This window comes from Haliotis rubra, unplaced genomic scaffold, assembly GCF_003918875.1.
Source record: "Haliotis rubra isolate DU_JTF1 unplaced genomic scaffold, ASM391887v1 Scf332, whole genome shotgun sequence".
NCBI lineage: Eukaryota > Metazoa > Mollusca > Gastropoda > Lepetellida > Haliotidae > Haliotis > Haliotis rubra.
The window spans coordinates 589026-611227 of record NW_025767005.1 but is presented as its reverse complement, the minus strand read 5'-3'; the positions used below and the strand labels follow the sequence as shown (position 1 = coordinate 611227).

Below are 22202 nucleotides of genomic sequence, written 5' to 3'. Positions count from 1 at the left end.
AAAAGCTAGAGCAGGTGATTTTGACAAAAAAGGGTGTGGAATGTATTTGCTTGTTAGAATGGAGTAGGATGGACAGACGAGCATACAGTGGATTTCATTCTCAACTCCTGTTCTTATCTATGGACATTTCGCTTATCATTAAATCTAACAAACCAAGTCTAAATTTGATGAAAATATTTCTTAAATCGAACTTTTCCTACTTGTTATACTATGAAGTGGATGACAGTGAGTGAACACTAATGATAGTGAGTGAACAGTTACTCAAGGTATAACCTGTCGAACTTGTCCGCCTTTTTATAAAAGGATGTGGATGACAGTGAGTGAACACTATAGTTAGTGAACACTCAGTCAGGTAAACAGGCTATAAATCAGAGCGTTAATCACTTGTAACAACACCACTGTTTTTGGCTTGGGACTTAGTGGGAATAAGGGGAAATTGGATTTTGGGCTAGGCGGAAAGAGGGGAAATCGGATCTTGGGCTAGGCGTGAGGACACCGGGTAGAATGTTACACAACAGCCAAAGCACGCATCTTGGGACATCTTTCAACCTGGGTAGATTGCTATACATCAATCTAAGCACATATCCTGGGACATCTCTCATCCTGGGCAGATTCTTACACAACAGCCAAAGCACACATCTCGGGACATCTCTCAACCTGGGCAGATTGTAACACAACCGTCTTAGTACATATCTCGTGACTGCTCAATCTACTCAACATCTGATCACTGACGGACTCCTCCTCCATAAATCTGTCGTCATCTAGGTATTTTGGACCATGCACATCAAAGGAAAAGTTGCCATAGTTACCGGCGGTGCAGGTGGGCTTGGACAAGCAATAATCAGAGCTTTGCTGGAGAAAGAAGCCAAGGTAACGCAAGAATCATCTGAACGAGTTACTGTTTTTCATCCTATGGTCAAACGCACAGTTTGCAGTTCCCGTGGCCTCATTCAGTGGCGTCGCCTCAGCTGGTGTCGTTAGTGTTTTTATATCGTATTTGCATTTCCCTTTGGGAAGAGCTGTTTGACCAATGAGTATTACTCATATGACACAGATAATATTAAGTTATAGAACTTGCATAAGGCGTTGACGTTATTGGGTTGTCTGGTCCAGACGCGATTATGTACAGATCGTTGCTATGTAGCTGTAATATTGATAAGTGCGACATTAAACAACAAACCCAAAAGGAAGACCCTGAATTAACGTCGAATTCTCGAGAAAATATGGATACCAATTCGATGCTTCTTAGATTATATATTATACACCTAAATATACGTAGATGGTATTTCGCTCAGGCTGTGGCAATAATATCCTCCCATACAAAGTATAAAGGTCAAGCGTGTACCTTTGCAGGGAGTCGGTGTTATCACTGCCTCGTCTGTGTCGATGAATACAATGTTAGCAGTTCCCAGTCCAATGTTAAACTGCCTAAGAAGTCATATATTTTACCAATATTCGACTACGGGTGTCATGTATGGGATAATTGCACTAAAGAGCAAACGCTTCTTCTAGAGAAATTAAAACTATATTCTGAGACAAATATTTCTTCACTTGAAAATAGAAGACGCCGTCAAAAATTATACATATTTTACAAAATGGTTAACAAACTAGTTCCAGATTATTTGTCTAATTTAGTTCCAGAAAAAGTATCACCTGTAAGTAGATATAATTTGAGAAATAATTCTGACCTACAAAGTATTAAATGCAATACTAGTTTGTACTCCAATTCATTTATCACTGACACGGTAAACATCTGGAACTCTCTCCCTCCTGATATCGTAAATGCCAATACTCTGGGGAATTCAATAACAAACTAAAAGAACACAACAACCAGTGAAATCTACTTTAATCTTTCCCATGGTTCAAGATCTGGCCAGATAATCCACTCCCGACTTCGGCTTGTAGCAATCGAAATGGAAATAAGTTTTCCAGATATATATCTGATAGTCCTGAATGTAACTACGGGCATCATACCGAAGATGCGCTTCATTTCTTCCTCATCTGTCCCATATTTTAACGACATAAGATCAAATGCATACTTCTTTAGTGGAGGATTTAATTTGCCATCAATCTTAATTGGTCATTCGGGTTCATCAGAACAGGTAAATCTGGAACTACTAAAATCGGTACATAATTATATCATATCTTCCCAGAGATTCTCGCAATTTACCTAGCCTAGGTTTATTGTACCGTGCCGTGCCTTGCTAATGTACTGAGATCACAACAGCTTCTAGTTTATTTGCCTTCAACGTATATTTGCAAATTGTAACACATTATATTGTCAATATTGTTCCTTGTAGATTCACATTATGTTTTGCACCCAGCTCATGTGTACGTCACTATATCACAATTGTTAATACTATTGTATCATTGTTAGGGAGCGGCATTGATATAAGCATGTTTTTATGCTTGTTTTCCAATACCATCATGACTAAATGAATAAATATGTTTAAACCATGTAATCTGGTCTCCTGGTCAAGGGGGTGTGTTTTTTAATAAATATAGACAAGACTTTGGCTTGTGTCCTTAAGTGATATCTCGAGAAAACGGTGTGACCTTTTCCCCACAGACATCGATATGTGAGTTTTATATCTCAACAAATAAACAACCTTAAAGGAGATAAGGGCAAACGTTATGGATGAACAACTTCTTTATTCGGATGATGCGACGTTCATCCATAAACTTTGTCCTTATCTGATTCACTAACTTCTAAACATGCCACTCAAAGAAGTAATATTAAAGGATTACTTGCTGCTAACTGGCTGCTAACTTGCTAAAGCATCTGTCACCATATTTCACAGTTCTTGTTTTTGGTACAGTGGTGAGTGAAGCAGTTTGGGACCGGAGGGATCGTGTCGGTCGGTATGGGGTTATGAGCTCCTGGAGGTAACACGGAGATGTCCCATGCAGCGCCTTGTATGCACACTAGTGGTGATCCGATGAATTGAAATAATCGAAGATTGGTCGCAATGACTAAACGACCAAGCAATCGATCATGCTTTCTCATAATCGAACACATACAATTTGGGAACACTTGTTTGCATTAACAATATTTTTCACAAGGTTGGTTTTGTCTGTTTCATTTCATAAGCACAACAGCTCGTCCAAAGTCATTTATTTATTTTAAAGGCTCCAGGAAATTTATGTTCCTAACATACTAATCATCCTTTAAAGATGTGAAATTTGAAAAAGCCCGACAGAGAGCTGCATATACTATCCAAAAAAAGAAACGCATATGCGTTTTGTATTTTTAAAAATCTATTTATTGTGTTCAAACAATCGTCCAAATATGCAGCAAAAGTGTTGATAACATGATTTTACATAACTGCACCAGTAAAAAAATCGACATGACCTGAAAATGTTGATTTTGAAGAGATTTCTTACAAGGATTAACAATGCATTGCCACAACGCAACAAAAATCACCTTCTAGTTGAAATTGTGCATCAATGAGCATGCACTGTCTGGCTATAAAAATCCAGATTACTTTCGGAAATCGGCATTCGTTTTTAAGGAGTTTCAAGGTCAAATGACTACGCCACGTCTTGACACTATGGCACGGAATATCGCCATTGAAAGAATGCACACTGGAAATAACCAATCTTCTGTTGCCAGGCGCCTGAATGTTAGTCTGATCCCAACTTCCTTATGTAGCCATAAGCTTTCCAGGTACGGGTTGGCTTTTCAATATTATAAAGCTCAAAAGCTATGTTCAACCAATCCCCATAATCGAGTGAGGCGTCAAGAGAGATTGAATTACATATTTTCAATAAATTATAGCCTTATCTGAGCCGTTCTAAAACGTCACGTAAACTAGTGAAGACTTGATCCACTGTGCTTAATTTTTTTATCAAATACAGGTACAGATTTTGACCAGTTGACTGTTTTTTATTAATTTCAATGATTGATTGTTAGATCTACGTTCGGATTCTGTGGAATAGTCTCCCCCCCAGGGCCATTTTGATAAAGATCCTCAATGAACATTAACATGTTGTAATGGTAATCTCGATGTGCTTGAAGTACTTTTTGCTGTTCTGAGCCCCATCTGAACTGCATCTCAACCGAAATGCTACCCTCCGGGGTGTTGGTTGGTGGGGTTGACAAAATTAACCAAAATAGTCCACTGAATGCTGCAATATTAAAAAGAACCTACCTTCGTCGCTGGCATACAAGCTCCAAAATGGTGTCTATAGCCTGTGGAATGTTCAGCCAATCAAAGCAAACCATAGTTTGTGCATAAATAAACGAGAGGTCGACAGTTTCTATAAAATGAGTCTTTGTAAGAATATACAGTTACCAAAATACTGTGTTGTATCGAGGGGGCACCTTCAAACCAGTCAGCTATGTAAGTGTCAGGTCGAGGTGATCTCGTTGAAACAGGTGTATGTGTGTGTGTGTGTGTGTGTGTGTGTGTGTGTGTGTGTGTGTGTGTGACTCCTCAATGCTATGTTTTTTCTTCTTATAGTACAAATTTCTCTTCGCTGTCGCCACACTTCCATGCTCCTTGCATAACTTAAAAGGACAAGTGTTTCGCACACATGTATATGGCAAACGTAGTTCACGCTAACTCTTTTTAAATGATTCATGTGCTGAGAGCATCGAGGGCCTCTACAGTTCTTCCTACACAAATCGGCCATACCAAGAAGAACATAAGAACACTTATTCAAAACCATTGTCACATACTCAAAGTCATCCATGCGTCTAATTTAGTGATAAAAGTCTCATTTAGAGCTATGTTTTAATAGGACTATAACGATGACGACCGTCAAAGAGCTGCGATCTGAGGCTAAAAATCTGAATAAAACCCCAAATAATAGAACTTTTGAAAGAACGAGAGGTCGTATTCCCACTTCCGGAGAAGTTGGAGAATGCGAATCCATGAAACATAACACTGGATAGAGTCAAACCCATTATATACGACAAACTCAGGACGGAAAATTCCTCGATCTGAGTAGCGTGAAGTATCAACTTTCGGTCAAACTATCCATCACGAAATCCTCTGGATACTCGAGCGATAGGTCTGAACTCCTTCTCGTAGGAGGGTTAGAAACAATCGAAGAATCATTGCCTGGACAAACTGAAACGATTCAGCGCCTTTAACCCCAAAAGATGCCGTGTTGTTAAGGGAAAGCATTGACGCATCGATCAAAATGATCAAGGCAAAGCTACAGGATTGGGTTAAACCCGATGTGAAATGGTCCTTAAACGAAGTGAGCAGTGTTTACATCGAGGTAGTCAGTGCATCTCCACTCCGTAGTGGCTCTTACCTCGAACTGCCCGCTTATTATTCGAGAAAGAACACCATCATCAACATAAAAAGAGAGACAACTGCTTAAGATGGGCGTTAAGATCGGCCCTAATTCCCATCTCATTAAAAATTGCTACCAGTCCTTCCTCTTATAGTAAAGACGATGGTTTAATATTCGTGGGAATAAACACACCCACACCGCTTTTGCAAATCACCCAAGTAGAAGAGCAAAACAAGTTGGCTATCAATGTCTTCGGAGACCATGACGGCATCGTCGTCTATCGAGTTAGCTCTGCACCCGCAACGATTCCATGCATTCATTCATTGCTCGTCGAGAAGGGCAGTATTTCATTACACATGCAATAAAAACTTAACCGTTTCCTATTCGATCCACCCGACAAGAAGTACTTTTGTGATGTCTGTCTGCAAGGCGCCTCGTCCAAGGGGCATGTGTGTTCGGGGGTAGACAAATTACTATTCATGGAAACCAGGTTGAAAGAGGGCTGTTGCAAATTAGATATTATACATGGACTTCGCTACTCTTTTCTTTATTAAACTATTGCTTTGCTTGGCGTTTTGCTTGGCATTTGCTAAGCAGTTTGCTAAGCATTGCTAAGCATTGCTAAGCAGTTTGCTAAGTTTTGCTAAGCATTGCAAAGCAGTTTGCTAGGCGTTTGCTAGGATTGAGATTTCTCAGGAAAAATAGGAGGACTGGGATTTCCTGGGAGAGGGGGATTTCCTGACAGAGGATTTGGATTTCCTGGGAGAGGACTGGGATTTCCATATAGAACATATGGGAAGTATGGGATATACATACCCAGAAAAAAACAACCATGCCACAACCAAGTACAGATTTGTCATCGGACCAGATCCAAGAAATACGCTCCTGTCGCGGTGTGCTCCCTGCAAGGGAGGTCAAAAAGCGCCTTGGTATTGGATCCACAAGGCTGTACGAGCTATGGCGAGAGCCTACTGCAGAACCTTTGACCCTCTTGCCCGCTGACGAGATATCTCCAAATCCGATGTCTATCCAGCACAACCGTATTGTCTGCCGCAGAACCATTGACCCTCTTGGCCCCTCCAAATCTGACCATCCATGACTTTTACAATTGCTTGGGGAAGATCGAGGCTCGTGTGGAGCAAAACGGAGTGATGTTGTCGGCTCGTGCTGAGCAAACCACGACCATGGTGGTCAACATCTTGTCTAGGCTGGATGACGAAGACGAAAAACTCCAGGAGGAAATAGAGGAGGAACAAGAAGAGACCCGTCTGGATATCGAGAAGGTGCGACAGATGATAGAATGACCCAAAAGTGGACCTACCTTTCGCTAGCCGTCGTGTATCTCTGGAGGGTCGTCCACAAGACCTGGAAGCACAGCACGCTGCTGACCGACAGACCATTCAGCGAGAAGACACCCAAACTAGTTTTCACGGCCAAACCCCGGACCCCTTCCACATGTAGTAACATTCTTTTAGAGATTTGACTTCGCATATGGTATACAACATGTGGCCCTTGGGAACTTATTATTGCAAATGGGTATTGCTAGGCAAGCCTACGACCTACGGAAAGCACGGTATGATTGAATATTGCCACGTGCATGCCCACTGTGTGAGAAGGGGTCATGTCAATTACACGTGCAAAGTATGGGGCATAGGGGTCGAATGTCATGATGGCTTGTGCAAAGCCCATGGTGCGATCATGAAGAAAGAAGAAAGATTATCTCAACGAACGTAACCGACTACTCAGAATAGAAATCTAATTTTTCCTGCACATTGAAAACAACCTATTAGACATTTGACTTTGCATCCGGTATACAACATAGCTACTGTCAGAGAATTGAAAGCTCTCGCGAAAAGTCGTGACCTGCCTGGTTATTCTTGCATGAAGAAAGCCGAATTGCTGACCTTGCTGAGCATGACACAAGTTAAACCCCCTACCGTCAAAGAGCTCAAAGCTCAAGCTAAAGAACGTGGATTGAAGGGTTATTCTCGCCTGAGGAAAGCCCAACTGCTCACCTTGCTGGAAGACACCGGGCCGATCGAATTGCGATTCATGCCGACAGACCATGCCGTGGGTAAGTATCTCCGAGGCTGTAAAATGAGGATTGATTCTAATATCAATACCAATAAAATCAAACCCTTAATCGGCAGTAAACTTCATGAAGAATTAAACGATTTGAAAAGTATCAAATTCCAACTGACGATGAAAATGACGCTCCAAAAACCTCAGTCTGACGGTAGCATAGAATTCATCGAACCTTATTTCAGAGGCAAGCAGGAAGTCCTAACTCAACCAGAATCAGTTGAATCCTCCATCAACACCTCCTTCCAAAAAATACAAGCATCGTTGGAAAAATGGACGCATCAAGGTTCGGGATGGTGGATGCCGTCAACACCATTTATCTCGACATGGTGAATTACAAAACACTCAAAGGTGGATCGTACGTCACGGTGCCGAAGCATTTCAGAGATAAAAAGGCCACCCCCAACGCCGAACCCAAAGAGGTTGATGTTAATAATTATTGCGTGGTGGTGGCGGTCAAAGCTGCCTCACACGAACCGAAAGGTAATCCGTGCAGGCGTTCCAGTTATCCCACGATGGAGGCACCTGAGTTCGACTTCACGGGTGTAGAACGCTTCACACCCATCTCCTACTGGACGTGATTTGAAAAGCTAAACCCTTTGGCTATTAACGTGTTTGGTCACGAAGGTGACAAAACTATTGTGCAAGGAATCAGCTCCAGGTCCGATGATGTGCGCAGAATCAATTTATTCCTCATCAAAAAAGGCGACCAGTATCACTACGTGGTGATTAAAAGTTTGAGTCGACTGTTGTACGACCAATCGAACCACGCCAGAAAGAAACATTTCAGCGAACGGTGCCTGCATGGCTTCACGCGAGCCGACCTGCTGGAATTGCATAAGGAGGAATGCAGAGGCGTGGGAGAGACCGCTGTTCGAATCGACATGCCTAAGGAAAACGACAACATCAACCATAAACATCAAATGTCCACACCCACGTCATCTACGCCGACTTCGAAGCCCTCATCAAACAGGTCAAACACATCATGACCGACATGATCGAACAAAGTTTCACGTACAAAACGCAAGAACAAGAAGCCTGGGGGTTCGGATACGTGGTCGTCCCGATGCGACGGACAAACGAACGCTCCCATGGTCTACTGAGGCCCCGAAACGTTTCTCATATTCTTACAACGCGAAGAGAGAAAAATCAGGAAAGCTTTCTCGGACCCTGCCTCCATGGATATGACACCAGAGGATGAGCGATCTCATCAACGAGCTGAATATTGTCAACAAGGCCTCTGCTGTTAAAAAAGGGTCTGTACCCGTATGAGTACATGGACGATTTGTCTAAGTTCGAGGAGACCTGATAACCGCCGATTAGCTGCTTTTACAGTGGCTTAACCGACTCAACCATCTCCCAGGACGATTACGATCACGCTCAGAACGTGTGGGAGAAACTGAACTGTCAACATTTAGGTGATTATCACGATCTCTACTTGAAAACGGACGTGCTCCTGCTGGCCGACGTGTTCAAGACTTTCAGTGAGTGAGTGAGTGAGTTATTATTTAACGTCACATCGGCAATATTTCAGCCATATCGTGACGACAACATTTGACATTGAAATAGAATATATACAGACAAAACCTGCCGACGAAGGACAGTAAAAATACCAGATAATCTCGGATATGAATATAAAACTAGCGAACAAAGCTAAAACAGTCCAATTAAAGAAGACAATACAATGTAAAAATGGGCTATAGATCGCCAACAACTGAAGGTAGATCACCATACTAGGGACCATGGGGACTTACAGTACCTTTGCTACCTGCATGGACCCTAGTTGGATTTACACCATCCCTTCAGCCATTGGCGACAGAAGAGAAATCTAGCCATAAAGTAAAAGCACACATATTCTACGATTAAAAACGTGGTAAGCCTAAATTTACTCTAAATGTGTTGGGACCTACGTACCCCCTCAGGAGGACAATAATTTTACAATACTTCAACCTCCTTTGAGGGTACAGCCACTAACAATCTAAGTTGATAATCTAAACTACCAATTATAAAACCTTATCTATTTACAAAACATGTATCAAAATTCATTTAACAGATCTATCTCCTTTAAAAAACCAATGATTAAATGATAATTAACATTACTAAAAAGGTCCTTTACTGTTTTGACATTAAAATATCTATCCCTTATGATGGAGAATTCAACACAGTCAAGCAGGACATGCTTGACCGTGGTTCTCTCATCACAAGGGATACAAAACGGAGGATCCTCACCTTTTAATAGGTACACATGTGTATATCTTGTGTGGCCAATGCGACATCGTCGCATGATGACCTCTTCAAATCTGGAGTGACAACCCAAGTAAGTGTAACCAATATAAGGTTTTATTTCATGTAGTTTATTAATACCTACTTGGGTGTCCCACTTTTTCTGCATGAGATCACGGATGTAAGTTCTAATGCTAGCTTTGCAATCAGAGTATGGAATGAGAAGTGGTGTCACAGATTTGTTGAGTGCTGCCTTAGCAGCAAGATCAGCCATTGTGTTCCCAGAAATGCCAACGTGGCTGGGTAACCAACAAAAGACGATGTCGCATTGGCCAGTAGCACGTTCATTGTACAATTCAATAATTTCTAATAAAATTGGATGTTTGCAAGAAACATTTTTAGTAGCCTGAAGACACGAAAGAGAATCAGAAAAGATGATATATTGTTTACATTTACGGTGTTTATTAATATATTTAAGAGCTGTTAGTATTGCGTTTGCTTCTGCTGTGAAAATTGAACTGTCATTGGGTAATCTGGAAGATATTGTTTTGGATCCAATGACAGTGGCACAAGCAACCGCGCCACCATCCTTGGACCCATCTGTAAATAAGGATTTATATGTATTATATTTACTTTTTAATTGATTTTATACTTGTTTATATTGTAATTCATTAGTTTCTGCTTTCTTAAACTTACTCAGTGTGAGGTCGACTTGTGGCCTAACCAATTGCCAAGGAGGAGAAGAAAGAAGACGGGAAGGAGATGTATTTTCCAGCTCAATGCCGGCAGCAGTAATGAATGGCTTAATCCTGAGCCCAAGAGGCGGAACAAGAGAAGGTTTCTTGTTGTACAAGTCCTCATAAAGAGGATTAAAGATGCAGTGAAACGCAGGATTAGACTCGTTAGAATATAGCTTGGTAATATACTGTAATGATAATTTTATACGGCGTTGGGTAAGAGAAGGCTCATCTACCTCGACGTAGAGACTGTCAACAGGAGATGTTCTGAATGACCCAAGACAAAGTCTTAGGCCTTGGTGGCGGACAGAATCTAATAGTTTTAGGTTACTTTTACAGGCTCCACCATATACGACGGAGCCATAATCAAGCTTTGAGCGGACTAGTGATCTATATAGGTGGAGGAGGGTAGTTTGGTCCCCTCCCTACTTTGAATTAGAAACAACTTTCAATAAATCAAGTGCCTTCAGGCATTTAGTTTTTAGAGATTTTATATGCGGAAGAAAGGTTAAATGGGAGTCGAAAATCAGACCCAAGAACTTGGCCTCTTTTACAACCTTGATGGGAGTGCCATTTAAAGATAGTTCTGGGTTCTTATGGGGCTTATATACAATGTATACAATTAGTTTTTGATTTACAAAGATTTAGCCGTTTTCAAGACACCATTTATGTATTTTATTTAAACACAACTGTAGTTGCCGTTCTATAGTATGCATATTCTTACCGCGACAAGAAATGTTAAAATCATCCACAAAAAGTGATCCATCAATTGAATCGTTTAAAACCTTGGATAAGCTGTTGATCTTAATGCTAAATAAAGTGACAGACAAAATACTTCCTTGGGGGACACCCTGATCCTGATTATAATGGTCAGACAGGGTTGATCCCACTCGGACTTGAAATTGCCTGTCTTTTAAAAAATGTGATATAAAAAGAGGCAAACGGCCTCTCAAACCAAAATCATGTAAATCCTTCAAAATGCCATGCTTCCAGGTCGTATCATAAGCTTTCTCAAGATCAAAGAAAATTGATACAGCATGTTGTTTATTTACTATAGCATTTTTTACAAAGGATTCTAAACGTACCTAATGATCAATGGTACTACGATTTTTCCTGAAACCACATTGAATATTTGTTATGAGATTATTGGTTTCAAGATACCATGTTAATCTATTATTTACTATTCGTTCCATGGTTTTACAGACGCAACTCGTTAAATAGACTGGTCTGTAGTTGGATGGATCAGTATGATCCCGACCAGGCTTTGGAATGGGGACAACAATGGCATTACGCCACGAAGTTGGGAAATTCCCTGAAGTCCATATTTGATCAAAAATTTCTAAAAGGATTTCTAAACATGATTTAGGCAAATGTTTCAAGAGCTGATAATGGATATTATCAGCCCCTGTTGCTGTATCATGAACTTGCTCAAGGGCAGTGTGGAGCTCATGTAATGAAAATAATTCATTGTAGTCTTCACCATTGTCTGAGTTAAAATTAATTCTCTTCTTCTCTTGTTGTTTCTGGAACTTTTGAAATTCTGGGACATTGTTTGGCGAGAGTTTCACCAAGCTTATTGGCAATGTCAGACTTACCAGTTAATAAATCGTCACCATCCTTCAAATGGTTAACAGTAGATTTGGAACCTTTGCCCTTTATTCTTTGAATCATGTTCCACACCTTTGAAATATGTGTGCGTGAAGTAATTTTGGAAACATAGTTCCTCCAAGACTGACGCTTAGTCTGTTTAAAGGTGCGTCGATCCTTGGCATTTAAAATTTTAACTTTATCTAAGTTATGGACTGTAGGATGTTTGCGAAAAAACTTTTCAGCTTTCTTCCTACACTTTCTAGCCTGTTTACACTCATTAGAAAACCATGGTTTACGAATGTGTGGAATTGCAGAGGAGTAGGTATAGTTTGGTCAGCAATGTCATTGAGTATTTCAGAAAACGACTGTATAGGATCTTCACTGTTCCTGAAAAGGTCATGTTTTAAGTGCTCAACACACAGAGCCTTATATAATGACCAATCAGCCTTGGCCAAGTTCCTTCTTGATAAAGGAGGATCATCACCAGGGCCGATTGTTTTGAGAATGGTGGGGAAGTGATCACTCCCACATAGGTCATCATGAACCACCCAGTCAAATTCAGTATACAAGATGGAGTCAGCAAGTAATAAATCCAGGGAAGAATATGTTCCCGTAGCTGGATGTAAATATGTGCTTGTATCGTCGTTAAATATACATAGGTTATTATCTGAAATGAATTCTTCAAGGATTTTACCTTTATTATTTGTATGGGTACTTCCCCAAAGCGGGTTGTGTCCGTTAAGATCGCCCATGATTAGACATGGCTTTGGAAGGTGATCATACAGGTTTTGAAGTTCTGACTCTTGAATAGTGGAAGAAGGAGGGATATACAAACTGCACAGTGTTAATGCAACGTGTAAGGTCAGACAAACAGCTACAGCCTGAAGACTGGTTTTAAGAGGGACAGAGCTATGGATAATACCCCGCCGTACCAAAATAGAAGCACCTCCAGTTGCTTTATCTCCTTGAGGAGAGAAACAGTGATAATCATTATATTGTCGTAAATTAAAAGTGTCTGTAGATTTTATGTATGTCTCCTGAAGACATATAGCTGATGGTCGAAAATCCTGTATCAGTAATTGTATTTCACTGAAATTATTTTTCAGACCTCTGCAATGCCACTGAAGTATTGTATTTGAGCTCATGGAGGCTCAATCCGAGTTCTAGATTGGGATTGGGATCGACTCCCATGGTTTTGGAGAGGAGGACCGACCTCCATCTCCAAAGGTTCAAACTGATTGTGAACCTTTACAGGGACTGACTGAGAAGAAGGCACGTAAACGTGTTGGAGGGCCCTGGTCTTTTTCATTTTCTTCTTTTCGCTGTTGGATAAGCGTTTTACGATTTTGGATTCATCCTTATCTGTTTGCAATTCTGGCTCAGATTGGACGACATTGAGTTGTGACAAGTCCTCCGTCTGAGAGGAAGACACATATGTTGTCACCTGTTCTTGGGACATCTGGGCAACTTCGTTAAGCATCAGTTGATCTCTAACCCAAGAAATTGATGTTTGGCACATGATAGAGGTTTTGGCAACTTTAACTACTGGAGTTGGTGCAGAAACCACAGTTGAGTATGTTATGGCAGAAGTTTAAGATGGAGTAGGAACGAGTTTTTTGGCCTCAAAAAAAGAAATATTTTGTGTATATTTGAGTTTAAGAATCTGGGACTCGTTCAAACCATGGACATTTTTTCGATGAAGCCAAATGTTCTCCCGTGCAGTTAGCGCACTTGATGACATTTGTGCACTCAGTGTTTTCATGATCACCACTGCAACGGGAGCAAACAGTTCTATTTCGGCAAGTTTTAGTGTCATGTCCAAACTTCTGGCATTTAAAGGACCGAAGTGGAGTTGGAACATAGACAGTAACACCAATATTGAAATATCCAGCTTTGATAGAGGTTGGTAGGACTGCAAGACTAAAGGTTAAGAGGTAGGTATTTGTGTTGACAATTTCATTATTTTCTTTAAGGGTAAAACGTTTGACTGCCGTGACTCCTTGACATGTTAGTTCCGTTGTGATGTCATCTTCGCTCATGTCTGACAGACAACGAGCTCGATCCCTTATGATTCCTCGACATGAATTCAGTGTCTTGTGCACCGAGACAACAACATTTGTGTTAACAAAATGTTTCAAAGACAGTAGGTTAACGGATTGTTGCTTCCGCGCACATTCCACAAGGATAGAGCCATTTCGGAGACTTGTGACATTTTTAACATCACCACAGACACCTTTGATGCCCTTAGCAATGACAAATGGATTAAGCTTTAAGGGTCTTTCATCGTCAGAAGCAATGACGATAAATCTTGGCCAAGAATCAGAGACAGTTGTAGGGATTTATTCGTCAGATGATGAACCATCAATATGACGACGTTTGTTCTTGGATGAACCAGAAGAAGTATTGAGAGTCATGGTAGAAGTAATATCATTCACGTGATATTACATAACACTTTTGGCCATGTCCAAAATGGTAGCTAATATTCTACGAAAACAAATTAGCCTCGCAGACCCATGCACAGAAGGCGGTGGCTCATGGGCCAATCTGGTGATGCTGACCTCCGATTTCTCTACGTCTCCAATTGATTGTCATGGACAGAACCATCCTGACATTTAAATCTGGTAGGCAGCTACAGCATTTCATGTCAAATTCGCTGGAGTATAATAACACCCCCTTATCCCTGGTCTTTGCAGCTTGGAGACCCACTGCAGTATAAGATCGTCCTTGTTGACACTCCACGGTGGCCGGGGAGAGGGGATGCCGAACCACATTAATAACGACATGGCTTCCCAATACCCCGGTTCAAAACGAAGACACATGGACAATGACAACTCCTCGTCTGACGAGAGTACGCCCCTCCGACCTTACTACTGGCTACTGGCCACGTTTCCTGATCATTGAGGCTTGTGACAAGCAACCTTTGCAATTGAACCCTTTTGCAATCTCAAAGGTATCGGTAAGTCCCCATGGTCCCTAGTATGGTGATCTACCTTCAGTTGTTGGCGATCTATAGTCCATTTTACATTGTATTGTCTTCTTTAATTGGAGAATGTTTTGGCTTTGTTCGCTAGTTTTATATTGATAGCTGTGATTATCTAGTATTTTTTTACTGTCCTTCGTTGACAGGGTTTTATATATTATATATGTCTGTATTACAAATTTAGAACTCGTTTTAGTCACGATATGGCTGAAATATTGCCGATGTGACTTTAAATCTTAACTCACTCACTCACTCCAAAGGTATCGCTGGTATCTGCGGAGATGTTGCCAATGTTACAAAACTTAGATCTGGCTCTCTCCTGATAGAATGTACCCGGAAACACCAATCACTAAATCTCCTCAAAATACAAGAGAATTTGTCAATATCAAGGTCGCTGTCTCAGCACAAAAAACACTTAACTCGTGTAGAGGCATTGTACGGGACAGAGCTCGATGCCTGTCTGACATGACTGAAGAACAAATTGTCAAGGAACTCTCTCAGCAATCCGTCACAGCCATAAAACGATTCACCTTCAAAGAGGACGGTGTTGTTCAACCAACGAACACCTATCTCTTCACGTTCGCGCGAGCAAACATTCCTGACTCGATTAAAGCTGGTTATTGTAGCATTGGTGTGGAGGTGTATGTCCCCAATCCACTCCGGTGCTACAACTGCCAAAAGTTTGGACATGGATCCAAGTCCTGTCGTTCCTCTGCTGTTTGTTATCGCTGTGGTGACAAGCATGAGGGGAACGACTGTACTAAGGAAGTGAAGTGCACAAACTGCGGTGGTAACCATACGGCCTCTTCCAAGTTCTGTCCAGTGTGGAAACACGAATCCGAGATACTAAAGATCAAGCACAAAGAAAATGTCTTTGCTTCGTGAAAGGAGATGAGGGTTGCAAGTTTAACTGCAGCCCCTTCAACCATCACCTACTCTTCTGCTGTCTCCTGTCCTACTATCACTACTGCAACCATCTCATGTCAGACCGACCTGACATGGATCATGTCTTCTCAGCCAACTGAACTCAACACAACTCAGCCTATCTCAACAACTCCATCTCCAACGCCAAAAGTCAAAACCTCTGAATCACAAACATCAGAACAAATGCCAAAACCAGAAACAGACACTGCGCGCAGAAAAAAGGGAAAACAAGAGGCTAGAGAGACTAAAACAACTCGACCAACTGCCAAACACAAAACCAAAGGCCACCTCTCCTTCAGAGGTCCCTATCGAGGTCCATAACTCCTTTGGCCCTCTGGATATGGAGGTAACTCCAACTCCACCTCACACCAATAGGAGTTCAACAAACGCTTTCTCACGTTCACGTGACATGTCACCAGTGGAAGCACCATGAATCCACAAAATTTGATCCAATGGAATTGCAGAGGACTTAAGACTAATTATAATGAATTACAGCTATTGATTCAAGACTTCAAACCATCCGCGTTTTGTCTCCAAGAAACCTACCTAAAAAGGACCGATAAATTCGACATCCGTCGGTACAGTTCCTACCACTCCTTTTCTCCTCCCGGTGTAAAAGCTACAGGAGGCACTTCTATCCTGGTGAGGCAGGGCGTCCTTAATAGCCCCGTTCCACTTAAAACCAACCTACAAACTGTTGCTGTCTGCATGACTCTGAACATAGGGTTTACACTAGTTCCCTCTATCTCCCTCCCACCTCAACTGTTCGCCTATCAGATCTTCAGAACTTATATGATCAACTCCCGAAGCCCTGCATAATCATGGGCGACTTCAACGGCCATAACCCCCTATGGGGGAGTACTGATACAAATAGTAAGGGAAAGGTCCTTGAAGAGTTTCTCTCAAATAATGATGTATGCATCTTCAACGATGGATCAAACACCTACCTCCATCCTGCCACTGGATCATACTCTGCTCTCGATCTATCACTTACAGATTCAAATCTTTTAAATGAGTTCGAATGGTCGGTCCATGACGACTTTTGTGGAAGCGACCACTTCCCAACAATTCTTACTCCTATCAACCCCACGGATGAACCACCATTAACAAGATGGAATTTTACTAAGGCCAGTTGGCCTTTATTCCAAACCCTATGTTCAGAAAAATTTAAGCTGGACAACTTCAGGAATGTTCCTGACCCCATGGAACTATTTTCAGACGTCTTAAATGCCATCGGAGACAAAACTATTCCAAAGTCCTCTGCAAACCCGCACATACGCAAACCATGGTTTGATACAAACTGCAAACAAGCTAGGAAAAATAGTAAGAAGGCGGAAAAATATTTCCGACAACATCCTACAGTGCATAACCTGAATGCTGTTAAAATGACAAATGCCAGGGCAAAACGTACCTTCAAACAAACTAAACGCCGGTCATGGAGGAAATATGTGTCCAAAATCAACTCCCGCACACCCATGTCCAAGGTGTGGAACATGATTTAAAAGATTAAGGGCAAAGGGTCAAAATCAGGAGTTCACCACCTGAAAGATGGTGACTCCCTCCTAACAAATAAATCTGAAATTGCAAACAAACTTGGCGAAACTTTGGCAAACCACTCCTCCTCATCAAATTATAACCCTAAGTTCCAGAAATACCAAACCCAACAAGAAAAGAAACCAGTCAATTTTAATTCTGATAATGGGGGAGGATTACAACAAAACGTTTTCCTCCATGAATTACGTACTGCCCTAGGACAGGCTCACGACACTGTGGCAGGAGCTGATGAAATCCATTATCAGCTTCTGAAACACCTCCCTGACACAGGCTTGGAAACACTCCTAAATATATTTGATGACATCTGGACATCCGGACACTTCCCCCCTTTGTGGCACAATGCCATTATCATCCCTATACCCAAACCCTGCCGCGATCATACTGATCTCTCAAACTACCGTCCTATATCCCTAACTAGCTGCGTTTGCAAAACCATGGAGCGTATCGTCAACAATCGATTAATCTGGTACTTGGAGACCAATAACCTCCTCAGTGACCTCCAATGTGGTTTCCGAAAAAAACGAAGTACCATTGACCATCTGGTGCGTCTCGAATCATTCATCAAAAACTCCATTGTCAACAAACAACATACCGTATCTATCTTTTTCGACTTAGAAAAAGCATATGATACAACGTGGAAACATGGTATCCTAAAAGATTTACACGAGTTTGGATTGAGGGGTAGACTACCTCAATTCATATCTCAGTTTTTAAATAACAGACAATTTCAAGTTCGGGTGGGTTCCACACTGTCTGACTATTTCCACCAAGATCAGGGCGTCCCCAAGGCAGCATCCTGTCTGTCACACTTTTTAACATCAAAATTAACAGCCTCACTAACGTTCTGAACAGTTGCGTTGATGGGTCCCTTTTCGTGAATGACTTCAATATTTCATGTCGTGGTAAGAACATGCAAAAATGGGCCAATGAAAATGGTTTTAAGTTTTCAAAATCCAAAACAAATTGTATTCACTTTTGTCGTAAATACAAACCACACAAGGCTCCAGACCTAACTTTAGATGGTACTCCCATCAAGGTAGTAGAAGAGGCCAAATTCTTTGGACTCATATTCGACCGCCACCTGACATTCTTACAACACATAAAATATTTCAAAACAAAGTGCTTGAAGGCTCTAGACTTGCTAAAAGTAGTCTCAAATACAGAGTTGGGAGGGGATCAGACCACCCTCCTTCACTTGTACAGATCATTAGTTCGCAGTAAACTAGATTATGGCTCCATTGTCTACGGTGGAGCCTGCAAAAGCAATTTAGAAAAATTTGACTCTATCCACCACCAAGGGCTGAGGCTCTGCCTGGGAGCTTTCAGGACCTCTCCGGTAGACAGTCTATATGCGGAGGCCAATGAACCTTCCCTTGAACAACGCCGCATTAAACTCTCACTGCAGTATATCACTAAATTACGTTCAAATGAGTCCAATCCAGCATACAATTGTGTTTTCAACCCGCTCTATGAAAACTTATTTCCTAAACTGCCAAGCTTGGTTCCACCACTTGGAATCAGGATCAAACCACACATATCTGCAGCTAAAATTGATCTCAACATCATTGCACCATACCGACTTCTGTCCTCACCACCATGGCAAATGGTGAAACCACAGGTCGATCTTACCCTCACCAAACTCAAAAGTCTCCAGAAACAAAATCCTTGGTGTTCCAACAGGAATACAACCAGTTACGTTCGAAGTATAACACTCACAGATCCATTTTCACAGACGGATCCAAGGACGATGGCCGAGTTGCCAGCGCTACAGTCATTGGAGCCAAGACTGTCTCCCTCTAGGATCCCTGGACAACAGTTCCATTTTCACCGCTGGAAAACAAAGCTATCTTCTCAGCTTTGACCTACATTCAACAGCAAAAATCGGTCCAAAACTTCATCGTTTTTTACAGATTCATTATCCTGCCTTCAAGCACTTCTAAACGTGACTTCAAGTCACCCAATCACCCTGGACATACTAGAACTGTACAACGACCTTTCTACTGGCCAATATGACATCGTCCTCTGCTGGTTTCCGGGTCACGTCGGCATAGCAGGTAACACTAAGGCCGATGCTGCAGCAAAGCAGCTCTTAGAAAAGCCCTATCTCCACCTGCTAATCCCGTACAGTGATTTCAAACCCACTATCAAAAGCTATACTCGGGACCTGATGCAAAAAAGGTGGGACACTCAAGTAGGAAGAAACAAACTCCATGAATTGAAGCCAACAATAGGTTATACCTACTTGGGTTGCCAGTCAAGACGTGATGAAGTAATTTTACGACGATGTCGTATTGGCCACAGTCGGTTTACACATGACTATCTGCTAAAAACGGATGGGGATGGACCCTACATATGTCTCTCCTGCGATGAGGCTTTCACCGTCAAGCATATTCTGCTTGACTGTGTGGATTTTACATCTGCAAGGGACTCGCATTATCACGCAACCAATCTGAAAGATCTGTTCTCCAGCGTGAGCGCTCATCTGATACTGAACTACCTGAGGGAAGTTGATCTATATCATAAAATGTAACTGTGAAATGTCACTAACGAATTTACCTGCTTTTCAATTTAATGCTATGACATTCTCTGTTCTAAAATGACAACGAAATGAATGTATGTCTTTGAAACGAAACCACTTTGTACTTACAATGTATATTAATGCAGACTTGTTCTCGTCACTATATGGCTGGAAAAATGCCGATGTGACGTAAAGCTCAACTCAACTCAACTAATATCATTCAACACCTCTGATCCCCGCCCACCATGGAGTGTCAACATGGACGATGTTGTAGCGGAAACCAATCAACAACACCAGGGTTACAGGGGTGTTATACTCCAGATATAAAAACATGAAAAGCTGTAATGACTAAAAGAAGAAATGCCAGGCTGTCTCGGCCCATGACACTTTTCCCAAGTAACACAGAATTCAGAGGTCAGTATATCCAGATTGGCCCATGAGCCACCGCCTTCTGGCATAGGACTCTAGGCAATATAATATCATGAATAAGTTGAAAATCGAATAGCCAAGACCAAAATATTTTATCAAATATGTGCAATAATACTCACTATGCACAGGGCATGGCGTGACCAGCCGATTGATAGAACCGGGCCAGTTCTACCACCCGTCTAGGTGAAGTAAGGGTCGAAGGAATGCTATTCCTGGAACCAGTGCCCTCAACCACCAGAATCCCGTCCTCCACCGACACAGGGGCGCAACCCACGGCAAACGGGTTGTTGGACCAAATATCCCGCCGGGTCCACAACGGGGGGTCGAAGAGCTCTTGGCGTTACCCAGCACCCACCACGAGGAGGTGGCTCTTCACGGGTGCCCAAGACTTTCAGAAAAACGTGTTTGAAACAATATCAACTCGACCCTGCGTGGTACTACACCAGCCCCGGTCTCTCGTGGGTTGTGCTCTTGAAGAAAATGGGTGTAAAACTGGGATTGTTCACCGATTATGCACCTGTTCAATCGAGAAAGGAATGTGTGGCAGGATCTCGATGGTCTCCAAACGCTATGCGAAATAATAATAATAATAACCATAATAATGTGGGTACTTATATAGCGCTACATCCAGGTACTAAAACCCGCTCATGGCGCTACAATACTATAGGAGAAAAAAATAATAGTAAAAACTATTTACAGAGAGACAATTGAACATAGAAAGTCTACTAATAAGCAAGACAAAAAAAAAAGGAGGTTTTAGAGATGTTTTAAATGCGTCCAAAGATTCAGCATTCTTGATGTGAGTGGGCATGTTGTTCCAGAGACTGGCAGCTGCGTGTTGGACTGATCATCGATAGCGCTCAGTTTCAACCAGTAAAATATTCGATAACGACTTGGCAGCGCTACACATGACAAAAGGCCATATCAAACTGAACCAACCCGTCTACATTGGGATGATCATTCTCGACTTATCCAAACACTTGATGTATGATTTCTACTAAAACGAGTTAAAAAAGCAATACCGTGACAGGTGCGAAGTGTTGTACACGGACACGGATTCCCTGCTGATGGAAATTCGTACCAAGGATGTGTACGAGGACATGGTAAAACACATGCACCTGTACGATACGAGCGATTACCTCCCAGACCACGCCCAAAAGCCAACAACCCATACGTGGAAGGCTACGACTCGAGTAAACCCTCAAACCACATCCTCTATCTCGACGCTAACAACCTGTATGGCTGGGCTATGAGTCAGTATCTACCCACTGGGGGATTCGAATGGTTGGACGATGAGATCGATATCATGAGCATCGCTCCAGATTCGAACAAAGGCTACATCCTCGAAGTGGATTTGGGGTACCCGCAGTAAAATATTCGATAACGACTTGGCAGCGCTACACATGACAAAAGGCCATATCAAACTGAACCAACCCGTCTACATTGGGATGATCATTCTCGACTTATCCAAACACTTGATGTACGATTTCTACTAAAACGAGTTAAAAAAGCAATACCGTGACAGGTGCGAAGTGTTGTACACGGACACGGATTCCCTGCTGATGGAAATTCGTACCAAGGATGTGTACGAGGACATGGCGAAACACATGCACCTGTACGATACGAGCGATTACCTCCCAGACCACGCCCAAAAGCCAACAACCCATACGTGGAAGGCTACGACTCGAGTAAACCCTCAAACCACATCCTCTATCTCGACGCTAACAACCTGTATGGCTGGGCTATGAGTCAGTATCTACTCACTGGGGGATTCGAATGGTTGGACGATGAGATCGATATCATGAGCATCGCTCCAGATTCGAACAAAGGCTACATCCTCGAAGTGGATTTGGGGTACCCGCGGAATTGCACAAATCCCTCAACAGTTATCCGATGGCTCCCGAAACGATTAATGGTG

The 22202-nt window shown here is 42.0% G+C and overlaps 1 protein-coding gene across 1 annotated transcript in view; it reads left to right on the top strand.

The window, feature by feature from the left end:
• Positions 1-636: 636 nt before the first annotated feature.
• The window catches only part of LOC124284256 (15-hydroxyprostaglandin dehydrogenase [NAD(+)]-like), a 35389-nt gene continuing 13823 nt past the window's right edge, over positions 637-22202 (top strand). The window contains exon 1 of the mRNA XM_046720324.1: positions 637-870. Within this exon, the coding sequence (XP_046576280.1) occupies positions 778-870 (93 nt within the window). The 5' untranslated portion in view covers positions 637-777. The remainder of the gene's footprint in view (positions 871-22202) is intronic.